Source organism: Vulpes lagopus, chromosome X, assembly GCF_018345385.1.
Source record: "Vulpes lagopus strain Blue_001 chromosome X, ASM1834538v1, whole genome shotgun sequence".
Taxonomy (NCBI): Eukaryota; Metazoa; Chordata; class Mammalia; order Carnivora; family Canidae; genus Vulpes; species Vulpes lagopus.
Window position 1 is genome coordinate 18,006,700 of NC_054848.1, and position 20,359 is coordinate 18,027,058.

The 20,359-nt window shown below is 40.3% G+C and overlaps 1 protein-coding gene across 1 annotated transcript in view; it reads left to right on the plus strand.

The window, feature by feature from the left end:
- Nucleotides 1-20,359, plus strand: part of PHEX (phosphate regulating endopeptidase homolog X-linked) — a 204,588-nt gene that overhangs the window by 153,975 nt on the left and 30,254 nt on the right. Inside the window, exon 15 of the mRNA XM_041740362.1 lies at nt 1,582-1,640. Within this exon, the coding sequence (XP_041596296.1) occupies nt 1,582-1,640 (59 nt within the window). The remainder of the gene's footprint in view (nt 1-1,581; nt 1,641-20,359) is intronic.

The following is a 20,359-nucleotide window of genomic DNA, read 5'->3' on the forward strand; positions in this document are numbered from 1 at the left end:
TGTTTTCTTGATTTCCAGTAATGTCTCCAGTATAATATAATGCTGAGCTGGGTTTGAAGTTCAGACCAGAACTTGTACAGGTATATAAGGCTTGTTAAGTCTCACTGTCCTCATCCATGAGATAGGTTAGTAATTCCTTATATTTGCTTTGGGGAAGAAAACCCTAGGAATAAGGTGTCCTTAGGCATCGTGAATGCTCAGTGAATGTTTGCTGCCTCTACTACTACTAATGATAATAACAGAATGACCTATTCGTAGACTTCTTTATAGGGAGATGGTATGTGCGGGTCAACTAGAATCAACACCTGGATTTACTACCAATTTCGTATTAGCCTGACATAAATTATTAGCTTGTCATACTTCTTTTATTAGATATAGACTAGCAAAAGGATTGTTCTGAAAGGGGATTTATATGCATTTCTTTTGAATAATTTAGCTTAAGACAGTTTACTTGGGTTTTATCACAAAGGGTGGAAACTCACAGGCACCTAAGTCAGGGGCCAGCATGCTGCAGTTTCTGGACTGAATCTTGGCTGATGCCTGTTTTTGTACAGGCCCGTGAGCTCAGGGTGAATTTTAGAGATAAATGTTTGCAGTTGATTTAAGACAGGAAGCACTAACTTTAAATCCCAATTAAGCAGAATGTTATTCTGCCTCAAAAGAATTCCACTCTTCTCATTAACAGGCTGTCTTAAAAAAATTCTACTCGGTTATTACATTTTAAATTTCATTAATAACATTTTGTGGAAGCTTTTCTCTTACTGTACAAGTACCTACGTAACATCTTTGAGTTTTTGCTTCTTTGCCTGCAAAATGCCTAAATGTTTACCATCTGACTCTTTACAGAAAAAAATTTGCCAAGCCCTGATCTGAGTAATCTCTGCATTTCAAATGGAATGTAGACTCTTGATAGCTGGAAGGTACTCCCAAGATCTCTTAATGCAGTACCTTGATTTTAGAGCTAAAACCAAACCCCCAGAAGGTGGGCAACTATTCCAACACAACCCAGCTACTTAGTGATAGAGGCAAGGATCAGCCATGACATCTTTTGGTGCTTAAATTAGTGAACACTCTACTGGAGCAGGCACATCCCCTGGGTAGCATGGTTATGCTTTAATCATGTCTCTTGACATGGGCTTCTGTGTTGTCATCAATCTAAAACTTGTAACGGACAGTTCAGAGGTGATGCAGCGTAGAAACTTAGCTGTCCCATGGACTTCTTGACCAGGGTTTGCTGAACATCAGCTTGTTGCTGCTTCCATCTATGGGGAGAGCCCTTCAGAGTCTAGAATTTCTCATTAAAGCTATTTCAGAAGCACTGATACTTTTTCCATTAAGTTAGTAACAGTGAATGACCAGGCATGTTAATATATTCTCATTGAACCCTGTTCAATTTAGGATGGGATTGTTCATTGAACGGAGCAATAACCCTAAACTGAGGTGATAATTTGGCCATGTGCCCCACTTCCCCATTGTTCCCTGGTTATTTGCTAATAAATCCTGCCACATTGTGTTCATTCTTGCTGCTCTCCTGCCTAGATAATGATGATTGCCTGGTGGTATTTGCTTCTCTTTCTACAGGTGGTTTACGAATCCAACGACTGTCAATGCCTTCTACAGCGCCTCCACCAACCAGATTCGTGAGTACCCGGCTTGTCTCCTTGTTAACCTGGTACAAATAGAAGGAACCCTTCCCTGACTATGATTTCTTTATTTCCCTCCATAAGTGATCAGGTATGTTGATGAGGGAAGTTTCAGTGTCTTTCCCCATGTGCCTGATTTTCCTCAGTCCCTTCATCTTATTGAGCAAACAGACAAACAAACAAAAAAAAAACTACAAATAAATAAAACCACAGTGCAGTTGGCCCTGAAGAGGAGCAAGTTTCCACTTTTCTTTCATCATGGTCTTAATGATTTTGTCCAAACTATTTGTCTGTTTCTCGGATTGATGGGAAAAATAAGTGGGTACCGCTGGGCTCACGACAGAACCCGAGGGACTGTCTATAAAGAAAAGCTTGGAAATGTTCCGTTTGACCCTAGGAGAGTCTTAAGTTACTTTTATTTACTTGTGTTGAGTAGATAGTTATAAATGCCATGATAAGTTTAAAAAAGGATTAAAGATCAGATTAAATTAAACATCTGGCAGCACCAAGTGTTGGCAGCACGTACTTACGCTGGTGGAAATGTAAATTGGCTCACCTGCTTTGCAGAGCAGTCGGCAGTACCTAGAAAAGCTGGGGATGTCCATGCGTGTCTGTGACTATCATTTGTACTCCTGGCATATGTCTTAGTGCTGTGCCTCTCAGTGTGGTCTTGGGACCAACAGCAATGGCATCATGGGGGAACTTGTTATGAATGCAAATTTTTGGGCTCTATCTTAGATCTGTTGTTCGCAAACCCTGGACATGAGGCTCAGAAATCTATTTTATTAAGGTTTCCGGGTGGCTGACATAGCCTGAGAACCGCTGCCCTAGAGGTCTCACCTGAGGAGGCCCACGTGAGAATGCTCATAAGACTATTGTTTATAATGGCAGAACAAGGGGGCTAACCTATGTGTCCCTCTGCCGGAATGTGACTCAAATGTGCCGTGTTCACCCAAAGGAATTCCAGATAGCTGTGAATAATGAAGGACCTGGAGCAATATGTATTTACACAGATAAAGTTCACAAATATTGGTTGTGTGGGAGAAAAAAACAACTGGGGAAAAGATGCCGAGTGTGATACCACATTCAAAAGTGGAAGAGCATGCAAAACACTTGTATATATTGTCTAGGGGTGTATCCTTTTGTAGTGAAAGTATGAAGACATTCATGGGAACGACAAACATTTGAGTTCAGGTTGGCAGTGACCTGTGGTGGGGTGAGTGTGCCGCCCCTGCTCCAGTCCTTGCTGGCTTCTTGTCCCTCCTGCACCTCTTCTGGTCTTGATCTTCCCTCCCTTGCTTGGGGATGATGTTCAAATCTCATGGTTTTAAGCCCATCTCAGTGCACTTCATTGAATGTGGGTAATGGAACTTATAAATTATGACTTGCCATCCTTGGCCACAGGCCCCCATCCTCCTCACTGGTTACCTGTCAGAGCTTCCTCACTGGCCTCCCTGCTTCTGTTCGAATTCCCCTTCAATCTGTTCTAAATATAAGAATATTGCAGCCATTTTAAGTTGATTTACAATCATGTCAGGTCCCCCCCATTGCTCAGAACCAGTTATGAGCTTCCCTTCTCATTCAGAATAAAAGCCAGATCACTTGTAATGGCCCTTAGGCCTCTTACTGCTGCGGATCTGACCTCTGTTCCAGCCACACTGGCTTCTTGCCTGTTCTTGGACATGAGATTCTTGTCTCCAAGCATTTTTACCAGGGGCTCTCTGCTTTCAAAAATTCCCCAAGTGATCTGCATGGTTCGTGCTCCCATATCCTTCAGATCTTGGCTTGAATGCCACCTTCTCAGTGAGGCACCCTGCCTTACCCTCCGTAGAGCCTCTCTGCTGACCCTCATCCTAGCAGGACTCCCGGGCCACAGAGGACAGCTTCAGAGCTGTGGCTGCCAACTCCCAGCAGGCGTAGCTTGTTAGAGTCGCCCTCCTGTGGCCACTTTTGAGAAAGGCAGTCTCTGAAGGACTGGTCTGAGAGCATAAGGAAGAGAAGAAAAACAAGCAGATGGTGGTAATTTTTGATTTTTACATTAATTTGTATAACCAAATCCATTGTTACATATTTTGGATATTTTTAATGTCACTTCTTACTATAGAATTACTCATTATTATCATGAAAATACCATTGCTTTATTTTCTCCTCCAGCTTTATTGAGGTCTAATTGACAGTGTGTATATTTAACATGTGCACCATGATGTTTTGATATAGTTATAAAATGTGAACTAAGCTGCATATGTTACATAAGAACTTAAGATATTTGAGATTTTATTTTATTTTTTTAAAGAGAGAGAGAATGAATGGGGGAGGGAGGGGTAGAGAGAGAGGGAGAGAGAGAAAATCTTAAGCAGGTTTCATTTCCAGCACTGAGCCCAACACAAGGCTCAATCTCACAACCCTGAGATCATGACCTGAGATGAAATCAAGAATCAGGTGCTTAACTGACTGAGCCACCCAGGTGCCTCAAGGTATTTGAGATTTTAATTTTAACTGTTATTTATAATAAAAATTATATATGAATTATAATATTAGTTGGAATAATCTATTGAGGAATAGAAAATTCTTTAGATTGTCCTTTTCTCTTAAAAACCCCCACTTTTTATTTATTTTACTTTTGAAAGATTTTATTTATTTATTTGAGAGAAAGAGCACACGTGAGTGGGGGGGAGGGGCAAAGGGAGAAGCAGACTCCCTACTGAGCAGGGAGCCCGATGTAGGGCTCCATCTCAGCACCCTGGGATCGTGACCTGAGCCAAAGGCAGATGTTTAATGGACTGACCTCCCCCAGGCGCCCCCTCCCCCATTTTTTATTTTGAATTCCTTTAAACTTACTAAAAAGTAACAAAACTAGAACACAGAGTTTTCACATATCCTTCAGCCAACCACCCCAACAACATATAACTCTAGAGCAACATCAGAACCAGAAAACTAACGTTGGTATAACACCATTAACTACACTCAAGGCCTTACTGAAATGCCACTAGTTTTGCCACTCATGTTCTTTTTTGGTTTCAGAATCCTATCAAGATCCCACATTACATTTAGTCATTTCTTCTTAGCCTCCTACAGAGTAAAATATTTCTCTAGTCTTTCTTGTCTTTCACGACTTTGACAGCTTTGAAGAGTACTGGTCAGTTATTTTGTGGGAGGTCCCTTAATTTGTGCCTGTCTAGTGTTTTTGCATGATTGGACTGGAGTTTATTAATACATTTGGGGCATGAATGTCGCGGAAGTGATGTTGTGCCCTCCACTGTGCATCATATCATCAGGTTTATGCTGTGTGTCTTAGTGCTGGTGATGTGATGTTACCTTGATCACTTGGAGAAGGTGGTTTCTGCTGGGTTGCCCCACCATGAAGTTGCTATTCCCCTGGCCTGATTAGGTGGCAAATATCTTGGGAACTATGTCTCTGAGACCATTTGTATCCTGTTTCTCGCCAGTCTTTCACTCACTGATTTGAGCATCCATTAGTAAAACTTGTGTGTAGCGAGTGTCCCTGCACTGTTTGCTCACTGTAGATTTCCATTTCTGTCCTTCCATTTATATTAATGTGAATTCTGTTGTAAGGAAGGGACTGTCCATTTACTCGTGGATATTTATTTTATTCTGTGGATTCTAATCCAATGCTATCATCTTCTATTTCGTTGCTCAACGTGTTCAGCTTTGGCCATGAGGAGCTCTTGTGGGTTTGCTGCCAGAATCTTGCATCACCCTGCTCCTCAACTTGCTTTTCATTATTGAAGCCGATGCCTGCTGAGCTCCTTGAGCTACTGTGTTCTCTCTGTTTCTGGAGCTGGTGGATAAGTCTGTCTCTTAGTCTGAATCTCAGCTCCCCAGCTTTTCTGTTAGGGGCTGTCTTCCAGACAGAGTCTAGAAACCAGCAGGAGTCAAATTGGGCCCAACATAGAACTGGGTCCAGAAGCTTCCTGAATTTGGACTAGATTATTTTATTTATTTTATTTTATTTTATTTTTTCAACTAGACTGGCTCCTATGGGTTTATTTATTTATTTATTTAATTTATTTTTGTATATTTTTTATTGGAGTTTGATTTGCCAACATATAGCATAACACCCAGTACTCATCCCGTCAAATGCCCCCCTCAGTGCTTATCTACTTTATTTATTTATTTATTTATTTTTTTGCTTATCTACTTTAAAAGAAAATGTCTTATTATGTAATATTTGGTACATGCCAAAGAATATATATAACATGTTAAAACATATAAATTATATTCCTCTGAACCTACCACCCAGCCAAGAACTAGAACATTCCCCAAATCGCTGCATCTGTCCATGCTGCTCCCTATCCCATTCATCTTGTTCACCATAGAGGTAACTACTTTTCTGATCATCATGTTTATCGTTTTTTTCTTTTTAAAATAAGTGTTAAACCATTAGTTTATTTTTACTTATTTTTATAGCATAATAAAATGTTATCATACTGCATGCAATCTAAAGCAACTTCATTTTTTAATCTACATGTTGTTAAGATTCAGCCATGTAGCATGTGGCAACGGGATCTTCATTTTCCCTGCTGTATAATGTTCCATTGCTTGACTGTACCTCAGATTATTTACCTATACTACAGACTTTATCTGTCGACAGACCTATGTGTTCTCCCACCCAGGGTCTTGCTATTATGAAGAGTGTGTTGCTGCTGTGAATATTCTTGTACATGTCCCCTGAGACGAATGTTTATGGTGTATATACTAGGAGTGGAATTACTGGCCTGTAGGGCATGCAAATGCTCAACTTTAGCAGATAACACTGGATGGGTGGCAAATAGTATTCCAGAGTACAGGAGTGTTTTCATCATCTCTTATTTTTATCACCTCTTGGCATTGGTAGACTTTGTTTCCCCAATCTAGTGGCATCGAGATAGATTGTTCACGGATTCTTCCCACACTCACTTTCTAATGTCAGTGAATGCTTATGGCTGCTTTGGGGATTTAAGTATCCCTGAAAATATTCTGCCTCTGGAATTGACCCCTGCTCAGCCTTTTTCTTGTTTGGAAAGAGCTGATCCTATCACAGGTTTACTGTAGAAGCAGCCCTTTCAGGGTAACCCAGTGGTTTCTGGAAAGCTCATGAACAGAGGGGTTTGAAATGAACAATTTAAAGCAGTGTTTTAATTAAGAGATTCAAGCTGTTTCTATTTTCCTAATGACCAGTGCTTGCTCTCATTGTAAATTACATTCCCAGGCAAGATGACAAGGAATCCTTTGGGTGACTGTCTCTCTCTCTCTCTCTCTCTCTCTCTCTCTCCCCTGATTTTCTGGACTACAAATTAAGACAGGTGGAGTTCCTTTTTAGACATTTCCCCACTGGGTTTCCTGGCACTATCCCCACCCCCCGGCCCTGTCCCTACCCCCAACTGCCTTCTTTTTCCTTCACTGAAGAAGTGAAAAATTGAGGTGATTTTCTGAAATGAACATCTTTATTGATTAGGGGCTGATTCTGACAGCATGTGGCCATCTGTTTAATTGAGTTTCACATCTAAGATGTAACTATACTTAGTAACGTGATTTATGAGAATTTCATTCAGTTCCCGTTATCATTTTCTGATTTATGCCACTTACGTCTGCTTCCGCTCACAGTAGAGACGAGTAGAAAATACAAGAGCCTATAGGTTTGGTTTTGGTTTGGTTTGGTTTTTGTTTGCTTGCAAACTCATGCCTTTGTCTGAAACCCTATGGCCTGTGGCCATATTTCAGTGTTCGAGTTTTGCAGTGTGGTGGTGCTTCTTATTTTTCTACCCTCGTCAAGCTGGGTAGCAGTGTCTTCAGACACAGAGTGCAGTGTAACATAATAATGACTTCAGCCCCGCTACAGGAGGAGTTCTGCAGAGGAGCTGTTGCAGAATTTAATGTTTGAACCAATAAGGTGGTTACAGAGGACAACAAGGATCTGGGGTTATTGTCGCCTAGGCTTCTGCTTTCCCAGCTTTGTGATAACTGCACGAGTGGTCTTCCTATTCACTGTGGGGAAACAGGGCCAACCTCGTGTGCCGTTGACTTACTTGTATGGCCCTGGCCCTTGTTATCCTCTTCTGCCCGACACTGAGGTTACCTAGCATTTTTGGTGAGGATGGAACAAGATGAATTTGAAAAGTGCTAGCACATCACTGGGGTGAGGGTTTGTGTATCCAAAACCAGCATGCATAAATGAATGAATGAATGAATGAATGACAAAATAAATACATACATACATACATACATAAATAAATAAAACCAGCACGCCCAGAATCCCTAGGATGAACAGCTGTGAAAACTGGCGGGGGGTGGTGGTGGTGGTGGTGCAGATTTTGGACTTGGGCTCTCAAAGGACTTTTATTTTATTTTATTTTTTAAAAAGTTTTATTTATTTATTCATGAGAGACACAGGCAGAGGGAGAAGCAGGGTGCATGCAGGGAGCCCAATGTGGGACTTGATCCCGGGACTCCAGGATCATGCCCTGAGCCGAAGGCAGGTGCTCAACCACTGAGCCACCCAGGTGCCCCTCTCAAAGGACTTTTAAATTCAGGCAGTATTTTATATGTATTTTTTAAAAGTACAACCAATTTGGAAACATGTTTGGCAGTTTGTTGATACTTCCTGTTACCCCGAAATTCCACTCTTCATAAAGAATGTCAATCTGTGTGCCCACCAAAGCACATGAACATCGAGTGTTCATAGGGGCTTTGTTCATAATAGCAAAAACCTGGAAAGAGCCTAATGTCCATGAAAAGAATAGGTAGATAGATTGTGGTATATTCATATGATTGAATATTACACAGCAAGGAAGAGTAAACTGCTCCATGCTACAATATGTAAGAAGGCCGCTGACTTAATGCTCAGCGAAACACTGTATGGTTCCAGTCATAAAAAGTTCAGGAAGAGGCAACTGAGTCTAAGTGATGGAATTGAAAACAATGGTTGCCCTGTTGGGGATATTGGCTGGGAGGGGGCACCGGAAACATTTTCCTGATTTGGGAAATGTGCGATTGGTGGTCGCATGGGTGATACATGTGTAGAGTCTCATTGTGTTCCACCATTAAAATTTGTGCTATTACTATATGGAGATGATACATAAACAGTAACACTCACTCCCCCCATAGAAATTGTTATAACAACGTATAACATGCGTACACTTTTTTGGGCTTATAATAGCTTACATCAGGCCAAACCTCCAGAGGTGTAGACCAGGGATTGGCGAACTTTTTCTGTAAAGGGCCAAATAGTAAATGTTTTTGCCTTTGCAAGCCATACATTCTCTATTGTCAGTTCTCACCTTTGCCACTGCAGCCATAGACGGTTCATAAGCAAATAGTCATGGCTGTGTTTTTAGTAAAACTATTGACATGGGCTGTAGCTTGCCAGCCCCTGGTGTAGAGCACTGCAAGTACTTGGCATCCAGGGAGACTTGAAGAGTATTCTGACCCAGTTTACAAACTACTTTGGATCGAATCAGGTTGTGGTACTAGGGGTGAAAGGGTGGTAGAGTGAACAGCTCATGTTTGGCTTTCATTTCTATTAACACAGACTGGTCTTTTGAATAAAATTCATTTGTTGTATTCAGTATCAATGTGTATCTGTAAAATGCTTCATTTCAATGTTAGTTTTTTATCTTCATATGTCTTAAATCATATTAAGGAATTATTTTAAGCAAATAAAATCTTGGCTTGAAAACAAGCAAGGACTAAGGGCTAAAACCAATGATACTATTATCTTTGTTGTAATACACAAGGGATTTGGTTACTCCGAGTTTAATCACAGACATTCTGCTGAAGAAGATAAGCCTTTGACCAGAGGCTGGGCTTATGCTGGCATCAAACTATAGTATTAATCCTGAAATCAAACATAGATTTGTTTTGCTGTTAAGGAAATGATTATATTTCAAACTAAGAGAATTTCTTATACTCTGTTGACTCTGCCTAAAACCATCAAGTAGAAGCCAAGTTAGCAAATACTCACCGTGGCCTCTAGCAGAATTTAATGAAAGGAAAGCCTTGAATCCATTTGACACTCTGTTTGGGGACAATTTGGGAATAATCTTCCATGGTTTTGGAGGTAAAAGGGAGGAAACTGAAGTAATCAACAAATCCAAATTTCGCATTATCTGGAAGAGACTCTGACACTCATAGCAATTCTTAGGAATTTTTCCCGTTTATTCCCTTAGTATTTATAGATCCCACAATGATTCTTCTTCTTGACATTCACAATATTGAGTAGTCCCTTCTAACACTGAATAAAGCTGACTCTTGTAACTAATAGGATACTGTGGAAATGATGGAGTCTGACTTTCGAGGCTGGCTCATAAAAGACATTGGGCCTCTGCCTTGCTCTCTTGGATGGGTCACCCTGGAAGGAAGCCAGCAAGGATGTCATGAGGTTGCTCAAGAAGCTGGTGGAGAGGTCCACAGGTGAAGAACCGGAGGCCTCCTGCCCATAACCAGTACCATGTATGCACACCACCTTGGAAGCAGATTCTCCAGCCCAGCCAAGCCTTCGGACAGCCACAGCCAAAGCTGGCATCTTGACAACAACTTCATGAGAACCCCTGAGATGTATCACTCATATAAGATGTTTTTAAATTCCTGAGTCTGAGAAACTGTGAGATAGTGTTTATTGTTTGGAGCCACTATGTTTTGGAATATTTTGTTATTCATCAAGAGAGAACTAACAGAGACACTACAACTTGCTAGATACTGAGTTTGCTGCTAGGTTGTATGCTGTAGTATACTGTGGTAGTTAAGAGTGTGGGCTATGATTTTGAATCCTGGCTTGGCCACTAATAACTTGCAACCTTCAGCAAGTGACTTAACATCTTTAAGCCTCAGTATAATTACCTGTAAAATAGAGGTAATAGTAGTGAAGTGACTGTCATGTAGAGTTGTCATAAAGATAAAAGGAGATAATGGATATACAGTAAGTGAAAGGCTGGTTTTTAGTAGGTATTTAATAAATCTTAGCTGTTAAGAGTCCTTGCTTTCAAGAAATTGGGAGAGACAGAAGTGTGGCCAGTCATTTATAAGACATGGTGAGTGTAACCCAGTGTCTGTGATTGCATGTTCTTAATCTTCACCCCATGCTACAAGGGTGTGCCTTCTGCTGTTGTGGGAGCCGCAGAGGAGGGGTAACTAATCTGGGGGAGTCAAGATCCCTTTACAGTGACAATGACGTTTGAATAGGTATTGAAAGGAAAAAGACATTTTCTAGGCAAATAAGGGAGGTTGGGCCACGCAGGAAGGAGGGCTGGTGGTGCAAAGGTGACAGACAGCCCAGCCTGGCAAAGAAGATCCCTAGGATGGTGAGATGGGCACAGATGTTGGGGTAAGGCTGCATATGGGGGAGAAGATGGTGGGAGATGACACATGGAAGAGGTAGACGAGGGCCTTGTAAGCCACTCTGAGAAACAGGCCACAGGGAGCTAGTCGCGTCTTCTTTGGGAAGCAAGACATTTAAATTTTGTTTCCTTTGTCTTAAATCTCATGGCATCCTTTGGAGAGGGAAAAGATTGAGATCACTTAGACTGCTTAGGATTTTGGCAGATAGTTCAAGAGAAGGATGGAAAGGGTCTAAATTTAGGCAGTGACAATGATGAGAGTAGGGAGTAGATAAGTTAAATCCCAAAAGATTGCTTCCGGTAACCACGTGGCAGTAATACAGGGGCTGGTTTCCTAACTTATCCGTTGATGCTTGAAAGGACTCCCATAAAATGGAGATTATGATTGTTCTCTGCAGTTCCTCTTCACCAAGAGCTGTTAATATGCCAAGCCTTGTGATAGAGACTTTAACATATGTTACCTCCAATCTTCACAGTAGCTCCATAAGCTTGGCCTTGTGGGCCCATTTTACAGAAAAGGAAATTAAAAAAAAAAAAAAAAAGGAAATTAAGGCTCAGACAGGCTAAGTAACTTCCCAGAGACCACACAACTAGTAAATGGCAGAGTTGAGAATATAATCCAGTGTCTGTGATTGCATGTTCTTAATCTTCACCCCATGCTATTCGGTACTACATAAGAAAAGTGAGAATTACATGAAATGAGACCTGTGAACACACTCTGAAAAGGGTAAGAGCATAATAGATATGTTAGAGGTATATCCTCATTATGTCATACCCTCACCCATGTGGTGAGAAGATTGTTTCCGTCTAGTATGAGAGTATAAGACACTACAAGATGTGAGGACAGCTAGGAGGTGAGGGTCAGATGGTTCCCAGGTCCTGCCAATGCCACGTCCCAATGGGCTGTGGCCTTGGAGCAGCAGTTTATTACCAGTGCCTCAAAGGCGGCTGCTCTCTGCAGGCCCTTTAGCTGTGCCCATAATCTCTGTGCATCCTTGGATTTGGGTAGAGTGGAACAGGTGTTATTTAAGAGATGCCATAAGCTACCTTAAAAAGAATATTTAGATGTACTCCAAAAAGGTTTTACTTCATAAAATTTACTATGAGATTTAAGAAGTTTGGTTAAATGAGCCAAAGTTGTCATAAACAAACTTAGAATAGGTTGCAAAATTGCCAGGTGATGCACTTAGCAAGGTTGTGGGACACCTGCTACAATTATTTTAAGATGTTCTCGCCCTGGTCTAGTCAAGGACTCTGGAGTTCCTAAGATAGTCTGTTCTCAGCCACCCCCTACCCCACCCTCAGCCCTGGCACTGAGGCCTGACCAAGGAGGCAGCTAAGAATGGCATTCTGGGTACTGGCACTGGAGGACAAAGGTGCCCTCACCTGGAAAGCCCTGCAATCTCATGGCGTTCCTGTTACTGTGGTGAGTCCCAGGACCAATGCCTAGAGGGAGACACATTTGCCACCTGCAGAGAACTTTTGAAAACATACTTATGGGGCAGGACAAATGCTGCTTCCAGACACAGGACTGCAGCTTCCCTGTAGGGCTGGTAGCAGAAAGCATGGCATGGTTGTCAGGGGCAGTCTGATGAAAGAGGTGGGGTGTGAGTGGGACGCTCCCTGCAGGTGACCTGGCTCTGAGCCAGAGTGAGGCCCCGGGCAGCTGGCACAGTGCCATGCTGATGGGGGATGGGAAGTCAGGGAGAAAGTTCACTAATTTATCTTGGTGCTCACAATCTCACTTGTCTTCTCTTGAAAGAAACAGTAGTCTTTTACCCTTATTACAAAAGTAGTTAATATTTATTGTAGAAAACCTAGAAAATTTTTAGCTAAATTTTTTTTCCCGGCAAAAATATTAAGTTTTTATTCTAATTCCAGTTAGTTCACATACAGTGTACTATTAGTTTCAGGTGTACAATATAGTGATTCCATACTTCCATACATCACCGGGTGCTCATTAGGACAAGTGCCCTCCTTCATCCCCTCACTTGTTTCACCCATCCTCCCCTCTCCCTCCCCTCTGCTGACCAGCAGTTTGTTCTCTAGAGCTGAGAGTCTGTTTCTTGGTTGGCCTCCCTCTCTTATTTTTTTCCTTTGCTCGTTTGCTTGGTTTCTTAAATTCCACATATGAGTGAAATCATATGGTCTTTGTCTTTTCTCTCAATGACTTATTTCACTTAGCATTATCCTCTCTGGCTCTATCCACGTCATTGCAAGTGGCAAGATTTCATTCTTTTTATGGCTGGATAATATTCCACTATATATCATATATATATATCACCTCTTCTTTACCCATTCAATCAGCTGATGGACATTTGGGCTGTTGCCATAATTTGGCTGTTGTAGATAATGCTGCTGTAGACATCAGGGTGCATGCACACCTTCAAATCAGTATTTTTGTATCCTTTGGATAAATCCCCAGTAGTGCAATTGCCGGATCATAAGGTTGCTCTATTTTTAACTTTTTGAGGAACCTCCATACTGTGTTCCACAGTGGCTGCACCAGTTTACATTCCCACCAACAGTGTGTCAGGATTCCTTTTTCTCTGTATCCTCACCAACACCTATTGTTTCTGGTCTTGTTGATTTTAGCCATTCTGACACGTGTGAGGTGATAGGTCATTGTAGTTTTGATTTGTATTTCCCTGGTCAGTGATGTTGAGCATCTTTTCATGTGTCTGTTGGCCACCTGGGTGTCTTCTTTGGAGAAATGTCTGTTCGTGTCTTCTGCCCATTTTTTAATTGGATGATTTGTTTTTCGGGTGTTGAGTTGTGTAAATTATTTATAGATTTTGAATCCAAACCTTTTATCATCTATGTCATTTGTAAATATCTTCTCCCATCCCATAGGTTGTCTTCTAGTTTGGTTGATTGTTTCCTTTGCTGTGCAGGAGCTTTTTTATTTTGATGTCCCAGTAGTTTATTTTTGCTTTTACATCTCTTGCCTCAGGAGACATATGTAGAAAGAACTTGTAATGGCTGATGTCATAGAGGTTACTGCCTGCCTGTGCTCTCTTCTAGGATTTTTCTGGTTACAGGTCTCACCTTTAGGTCTCTCATCCATTTTGAATTTATTTTTGTGTATGATGTACGAAAGTGGCCCAGTTTCCTTCTTTTGCATGTAGCTGTCCAGTTTTCCCAGAACCATTTATTGAACAGGCTGTCCTTTCCCATTGCATCTTCTGCCCCGCTGTGTCAGAGGTTAATTAGCCATATAGTTGTGGATTTATTTCTGGATTTTCTATTCTGTTCCACTGATCTACGTTTCTGTTTTTGTGCCAGTACCATACTGTTTTGATGACTACAGCTTTGTAATACAACTTCAAGTCTGGAATTGTGATGCTTCCAGGTTTGCTTCTCCCTCCCCCCAGATTCCTGTGGCTATTCGGGGTCTTTTGTGGTCCCATACCAATCGTAGGGTGGGTTTTTTTAGCTTTGTGAAAAATGCTGATGGTATTTTCATAGAGATTACATTCAATGTGTAGACTGCTTTGGGGAGCATAGACATTTTAACAATATTTGTTCTTCCAATCCATGAGCATGGGCTGTCTTTCCATTTCTTTGTGTCCTCTTCAATTTCTTTCAGCAGAGTTTTATAGTTTTCAGAGTACAGGTCTTACACCACTTCAGTTAGGTTTATTTCTAGGGAACTTATTATTTTTGGTGCAATTGTAAATGAGATTGTTTTTTAATTTCTCTTTCTGCTGCTCCATTATTGGCATATTGAAATGCAACGGATTTCTGTACATTGAATTTGTATTCTGCAACTTTACTAAATTTGTTTATCAGTTCTAGCAGTTTTTTGGTGGAGTCTTTCAAGTTTTCTATGTAGAGTATCATGTCATCTGCAAACAGTGAACATTTTACTTCTTACCAATACGGATGCCTTTTATTTTTTTTTGTTGTTGTTGTTGTTGTCTGATTGCTGAGGCTAGGACTTCCAGTACTATGTTAAATAGAAGTGGTGAGAGTGGACATCCCTGTTGTGGTCCTGATCTTAGGGGAAAGGCTCTCAGTTTCTTACCATTGAGGAGGATGATAGCTATTGGTTTTTCATAGATGGCCTTTATTATGTTGAGGTGTGTTTCTTCCAAATCTACTTTTGTTGAGGATTTTTATCATGAATGGATGTTGTGCTTTGTCAAATGCTTTGTTTGCATCTATTGAAATGATCATATGCTGCTTATCCTTTCTCTTATTGATGTGATGTATCATGCTGATTTGCAAATATTGAAACACCCTTGTAACCCAGAAATAATTCACTTGATCATGGTGAATGATTTTCTTTAACGTATTTTTGGATTCAGTGTGCTAGTATTTTATTGAAGATTTTTGTATCTGTGTTCATCAGGGATATTGGCCTGCAGTTCTCTTTTTTTTTAGTGGTGTCTTTATCTGGTTTTGGTATCAGGATAATGCTGGCTTCATAGAATGAATTTGGAAGTTTTCCTACCTTTTCTATTTTTTTTGGAATAGTTTGAGAAGAATAGTTCGTTCTTCTTCTTCTTCTTCTTTTTTAATTTGTTCTTCTTTAAATGTTTGGTAGAATTTTCCTGTGAAGCCACCTAGTCCTGGACTTTTGTTTGTTGGGAATTTTTTTATTTGTTTTTTGTTTGTTTACTCATTCAATTTCTTTGCTGTTTATCAAACTGTTCAAATTTTCTATTTCTTCCTGTTACATTTTTGGTAGTTTATGTGTTTCTAGGAATTTATCCATTTCTTCTAGGTTGCCCAGTTTGTTGACATATAGTTTTTCATAATATTCTCTAATGATTGTTTGTATACCTGTGGTATTGATTATTGTTTCTCCTCTCTCGTTTGTGATTTTATTTATTTGAGTCCTTTTTCTTTTTTTCTTGATAAGTCTGGGTGGAGATTTATCAATTTCATTGATTGTTTTTCAAAGAACCAGCTTCTGGTTTCATTGGCATTTTATTGTTTTTTAAGTTTCTATATCATTTATTTCTGCTCTATCTTTATTATCTCCTTCCTTCTGCTGGTTTTAGGTTTTATTCTTCTTTTTCTAGTTCCTTTAGGTGTAAGGTCACATTGTTTATTTGAGATTTTCCTTGATTTTTGAGGTAGGCCTGTATTGCTGTATCTTACCTCTTAGGACTGCTTTTGCTACCTCTCAAAGACTTTAGACTGTTGTGTTTTTTTTTTTAATTATTTATTTATGATAGTCACAGAGAGAGAGAGAGAGAGGCAGAGACACAGGCAGAGGGAGAAGCAGGCTCCATGCACTGGGAGCCCGACGTGGGATTCGATCCCGGGTCTCCAGGATCGCGCCCTGGGCCAAAGGCAGGCGCCGAACCGCTGCGCCACCCAGGGATCCCTAGACTGTTGTGTTTTTATTTTCATTTGTTTCCATGTATTTTTTTCTTTTATTTCCTGATTGACCCATCCATCATTTAGTACATGTTGTTTAACCTCCATGTATTTGTGGTCTTTCTAGATTTTTTTCTTGTGGTTGACTTCTAGTTTTATAGTGTTGTTGTCAGAAAAGATGCATGGTATGACTTGGATCTTCTTGAATTTGTTGAGGATGGTTTCGTGGGCTAATACGTGATCTATTCTGGAGAATGTTCTGTGTGCACTTGAAAAGAATGTGTATTCTGCTGTTTTAGGGTGGAGTGTTCTGAATATATCTGTTAAGTCCATCTGTTCCAGTGCGTCATTCAAAGCCATTGTTTTCTTGTGAATTTTCTGTTTAAATAATCTGTTTACTGATGTAAGTGCGGTGTTTAAGTCCCCTATTAACAGTTTATTATCAATTAGTTCCTTTTTGTTTGTTTTTAACTGTTTTATGTATTCAGGTGCTCCTATGTTGGTTGCATATTTACCATAGTTATATCTTCTTGTTGTGTTGTCCCCTTTAGTATTATATAATGCTCTTCTTTGTCTCTTGTTACAGTCTTTGTTTTATTTTATTTTTTTTTCAGTCTTTGTTTTAAAGTCTATTTTATCCAATAGGAGTGACTTGCTCCTCTGGCTTTCATTTGCATGTTTCCCCATCCCCTCACTTTCAATCTGCATGTGTTTTTAGGTCTAAAATAAAGACCTATGTGCTCTTGTAGGCAACATACAGATGAGATGGGTCTGAGTTTTTTTTTTTTATCCAGTCTGACACCTTATGCCTTTTGACTGGAGCATTTAGTCCATTTATATTCAAGGTGACTGTTGATAGATGTGTACTTATTGCCGTTTTATTACTTGTTTTGTGATTGTTTCTGAAGATTTTCTCTAATCCTTTGTCTTTCTTTCAAATTTTTAAGCTAAAAAATGTTAAAGTTCGTGTCATCATTTAAAGATTTTATTGAGGGATCCCTGGGTGGCGCAGCGGTTTGGCGCCTGCCTTTGGCCCAGGGCGCGATCCTGGAGACCCGGGATCGAATCCCACGTCGGGCTCCCAGTGCATGGAGCCTGCTTCTCCCTCTGCCTGTGTCTCTGCCTCTCTCTCTCTCTCTCTGTGACTATCATAAAAAAAAAAAGATTTTATTGAATACCTCTCAAACTTCTGTTTATCTACACATTTAAAGATTGAAACTAGGGGCCTCTGAGTGGTACAGTCGCTTAAGTGTCCAACTCTTGCTTCCAGCTCAGGTCATGATCCCAGGGTTATGAGATTAAGCCCCATGTTGGGCTTTGTGCTTGGCACAGAGTCTCCTTGAGATTCTCTCTCTTTCTGCCACTCCCACTTATGCTTTCTGTCTGTGAAGTAAATAAATACATCTTTAAAAAAATTGAAACTAAATATGCACTCATCCAATAATGCTGCTTTTTCCCCTACTGAACATTGTAACATGAATATTGCTTCCATTTATTACATGTAATTCTAAGTTATCATGCATAGATAGTTTATAGTTTCACCAACTATAAGCACCTTGATTTCTTTAGTTAATTTCCTGTCAGTAGATGCTTGGGTTGTTTGTTTTCCTATTTAAGAACAGGACTCAGTGATAAGCTTTGTGTCTATGTTTTTATGCAAATCTGTCTATTTCTTTAGAGTAAATTCCTAGGTATGGAGGAATTGCTGAATCAAATGGTATGTCCATTTTAGGATTTTAAAATACATCTTACCCGACTTCTCTTGAGAAAAGTGGTACCAATTTATATTTCCATTAACAATAGATGAGATGGTTTTCTTTTACTGAGTTTTGCATTGTAAAGATGCTGTTGGAGGAGATGAAAGGGACTTTTTTTTTGTCGAATTGACATAAGGGGAAATGTTAGTCATATTTTCATTTTTAAGACCATTATCTCAACCCCAGCTATGGATCATTGAACCCAGACAGGCAATTGCCTAACATCTATTATAATCCCAGTCCTGGGCTAAACATCCCTGCCTTTAGTGCCAGTTTTGAATACCTAAGGACAGCAATTGTGTGTATGAAATTACCTATTGGAATAAGAGTAGAATATGAGATGCTGAGCATTATAGTGGGGGGTGGGGATTTTTTTTTCTGCCAGATGTTGAATTGTAGCAGTGGTTCTCAAAATATTGTTCCTGCATCATCAGCATCAGCATCACTTGTGATAAATGAGCATTACCTAATCCCACCCGTGACCTATAGAATCAAACTCTGGATGTGGCCCCAGAAATTTATATTTTAAGATTTTAACCATCAGATGTCTGCTAGATGCTGAAGTTTGAGAACCACTGAGGTATAAAAATGCAGCAAATGCAAAAGAGGTCAATGTGATTACATAAAGGTAGTTCTGATTGCCTGGGACTTGTCCTAGTTTTAACACTGAAAGTTCTGTATCCCAGGAGCTTCCACAGACTTGGGCAAACAGGGATGGTTGGTCACCCTGGTAAAGGAGAGGAGGTTCTCTTTGTTGCAGCCTCAAGGTAATTATGGCAGAAAAAGAACAGAAGGGCCAGAAGAGGAAGTTTCAAGATGGAGGACAGATTTTAGAAGCTGCTTTCTGCTTGTCAGTTCTAGGCTGATAGATAGAGTGGCAGGAGGTTACCTGTAGGAAGCCAGCAGATGGCTAAGGCATCTTGCTGAATCCCTTGACATGAGTCACAGCTGTTAGTACTTGATACTTTCTGGAAAGGGGTAGGTTGGCATTCACCAAACTACTGCAAGATGCCAAATTGAAAAAAAAGCCACTATTAATCTTAGCAGTGATGACAATGAAATCCCTTTACAGCAGAAAATATAACCAGAAGTGCTTTGTAATTGCAGCAATTTCCATGTCCCAACTGATGGTCCCCTAGATTCTAGAAGAATGGTATCCGGCTTATCTGATTATGAGAACTAAGCCGGAATAAGATGTAACATTCATTCCCTCAGAGTGAGCATTCATTCCGGATTTTCCAAAGCAATTGCAATTAAAACTATTTCTGTCCTTTGTACAATGATAATTTGTTAGCCATGTAAAGTATCAGTTTTGAAAGTATAGTCTGCAAAATTATAAGAAAAATGTCTAATTATATGTTATAAGCACAGTGTTGAGGAGTGGTGAAGAGAGGAGAATGAGACAAGAGGGCTGATTTATATACATCAGTTAAGTATCAGCAGTGCCTTATTTTTCCTGAACCAAGAGTTCTGAATTTCTTAGTGTATTAGAATCACCTGAAGTGCTTTTTATTTTTTTAAGACCTTATTTATTTGAGGGAGAGAGAGAGAGAGAGAGCACAAGCAGGGAAAGGGGCAGAGGGGGAGGGAGAAGAGGCTACCCGCTGAGCAGGGAGCCCAACATGGGGCTCAATCCCAGGACCCCGGGTCATGACCTGAGCCGAAGGCAGACACTTAACCAACTGAGCCGCCTGGGTGTCCCACCTGAGGTGCTTTTTAAAACATACTCATGTTCAAGGTCTGGGCAGGGGCTTTGACATGGGTCTACTTTTTAAAAGCTTCCCAAGGTATTCTGATGTACAGTTGGGATTGAAAATCCTTGTCCTGACCTAAACCAGTAGATCTCAACTAGTATGCACCAGAATAACCTGGGGGACCTGCTGAAAACTCTGGACCCATTTCCAGAGTTCTTGATTCAGCAGGTCTGAGGTGGGCCCCTAGAATTTGTATTTCTAACAAGTGTCCAGGTGATGTTGATGTTGCTGTACCTTGACCGCATATTGAGTGCCATTGTCTTAAACCATTCCTACCTCAAACTTCAACTGATTTCATAGATCATATCTTTTACTCATTAGTGTAGACATATGTATAGCTATCCCCTCTCCCCAAATACCTCTATGCATCTTTACTGAATTTAAAACATATTTCAATTAAAAAATACACTTTAGAGAGCTTTGGTGTCAGTTCACCTTTTTAGATATTGCAATATAGATGGTTTTCTTTTGTTATATCCATTTTCCTTCACTAAATGGTAGGTCCTTTGGGGACATTTGTATTGTTGAGAGTTTCCCTATGG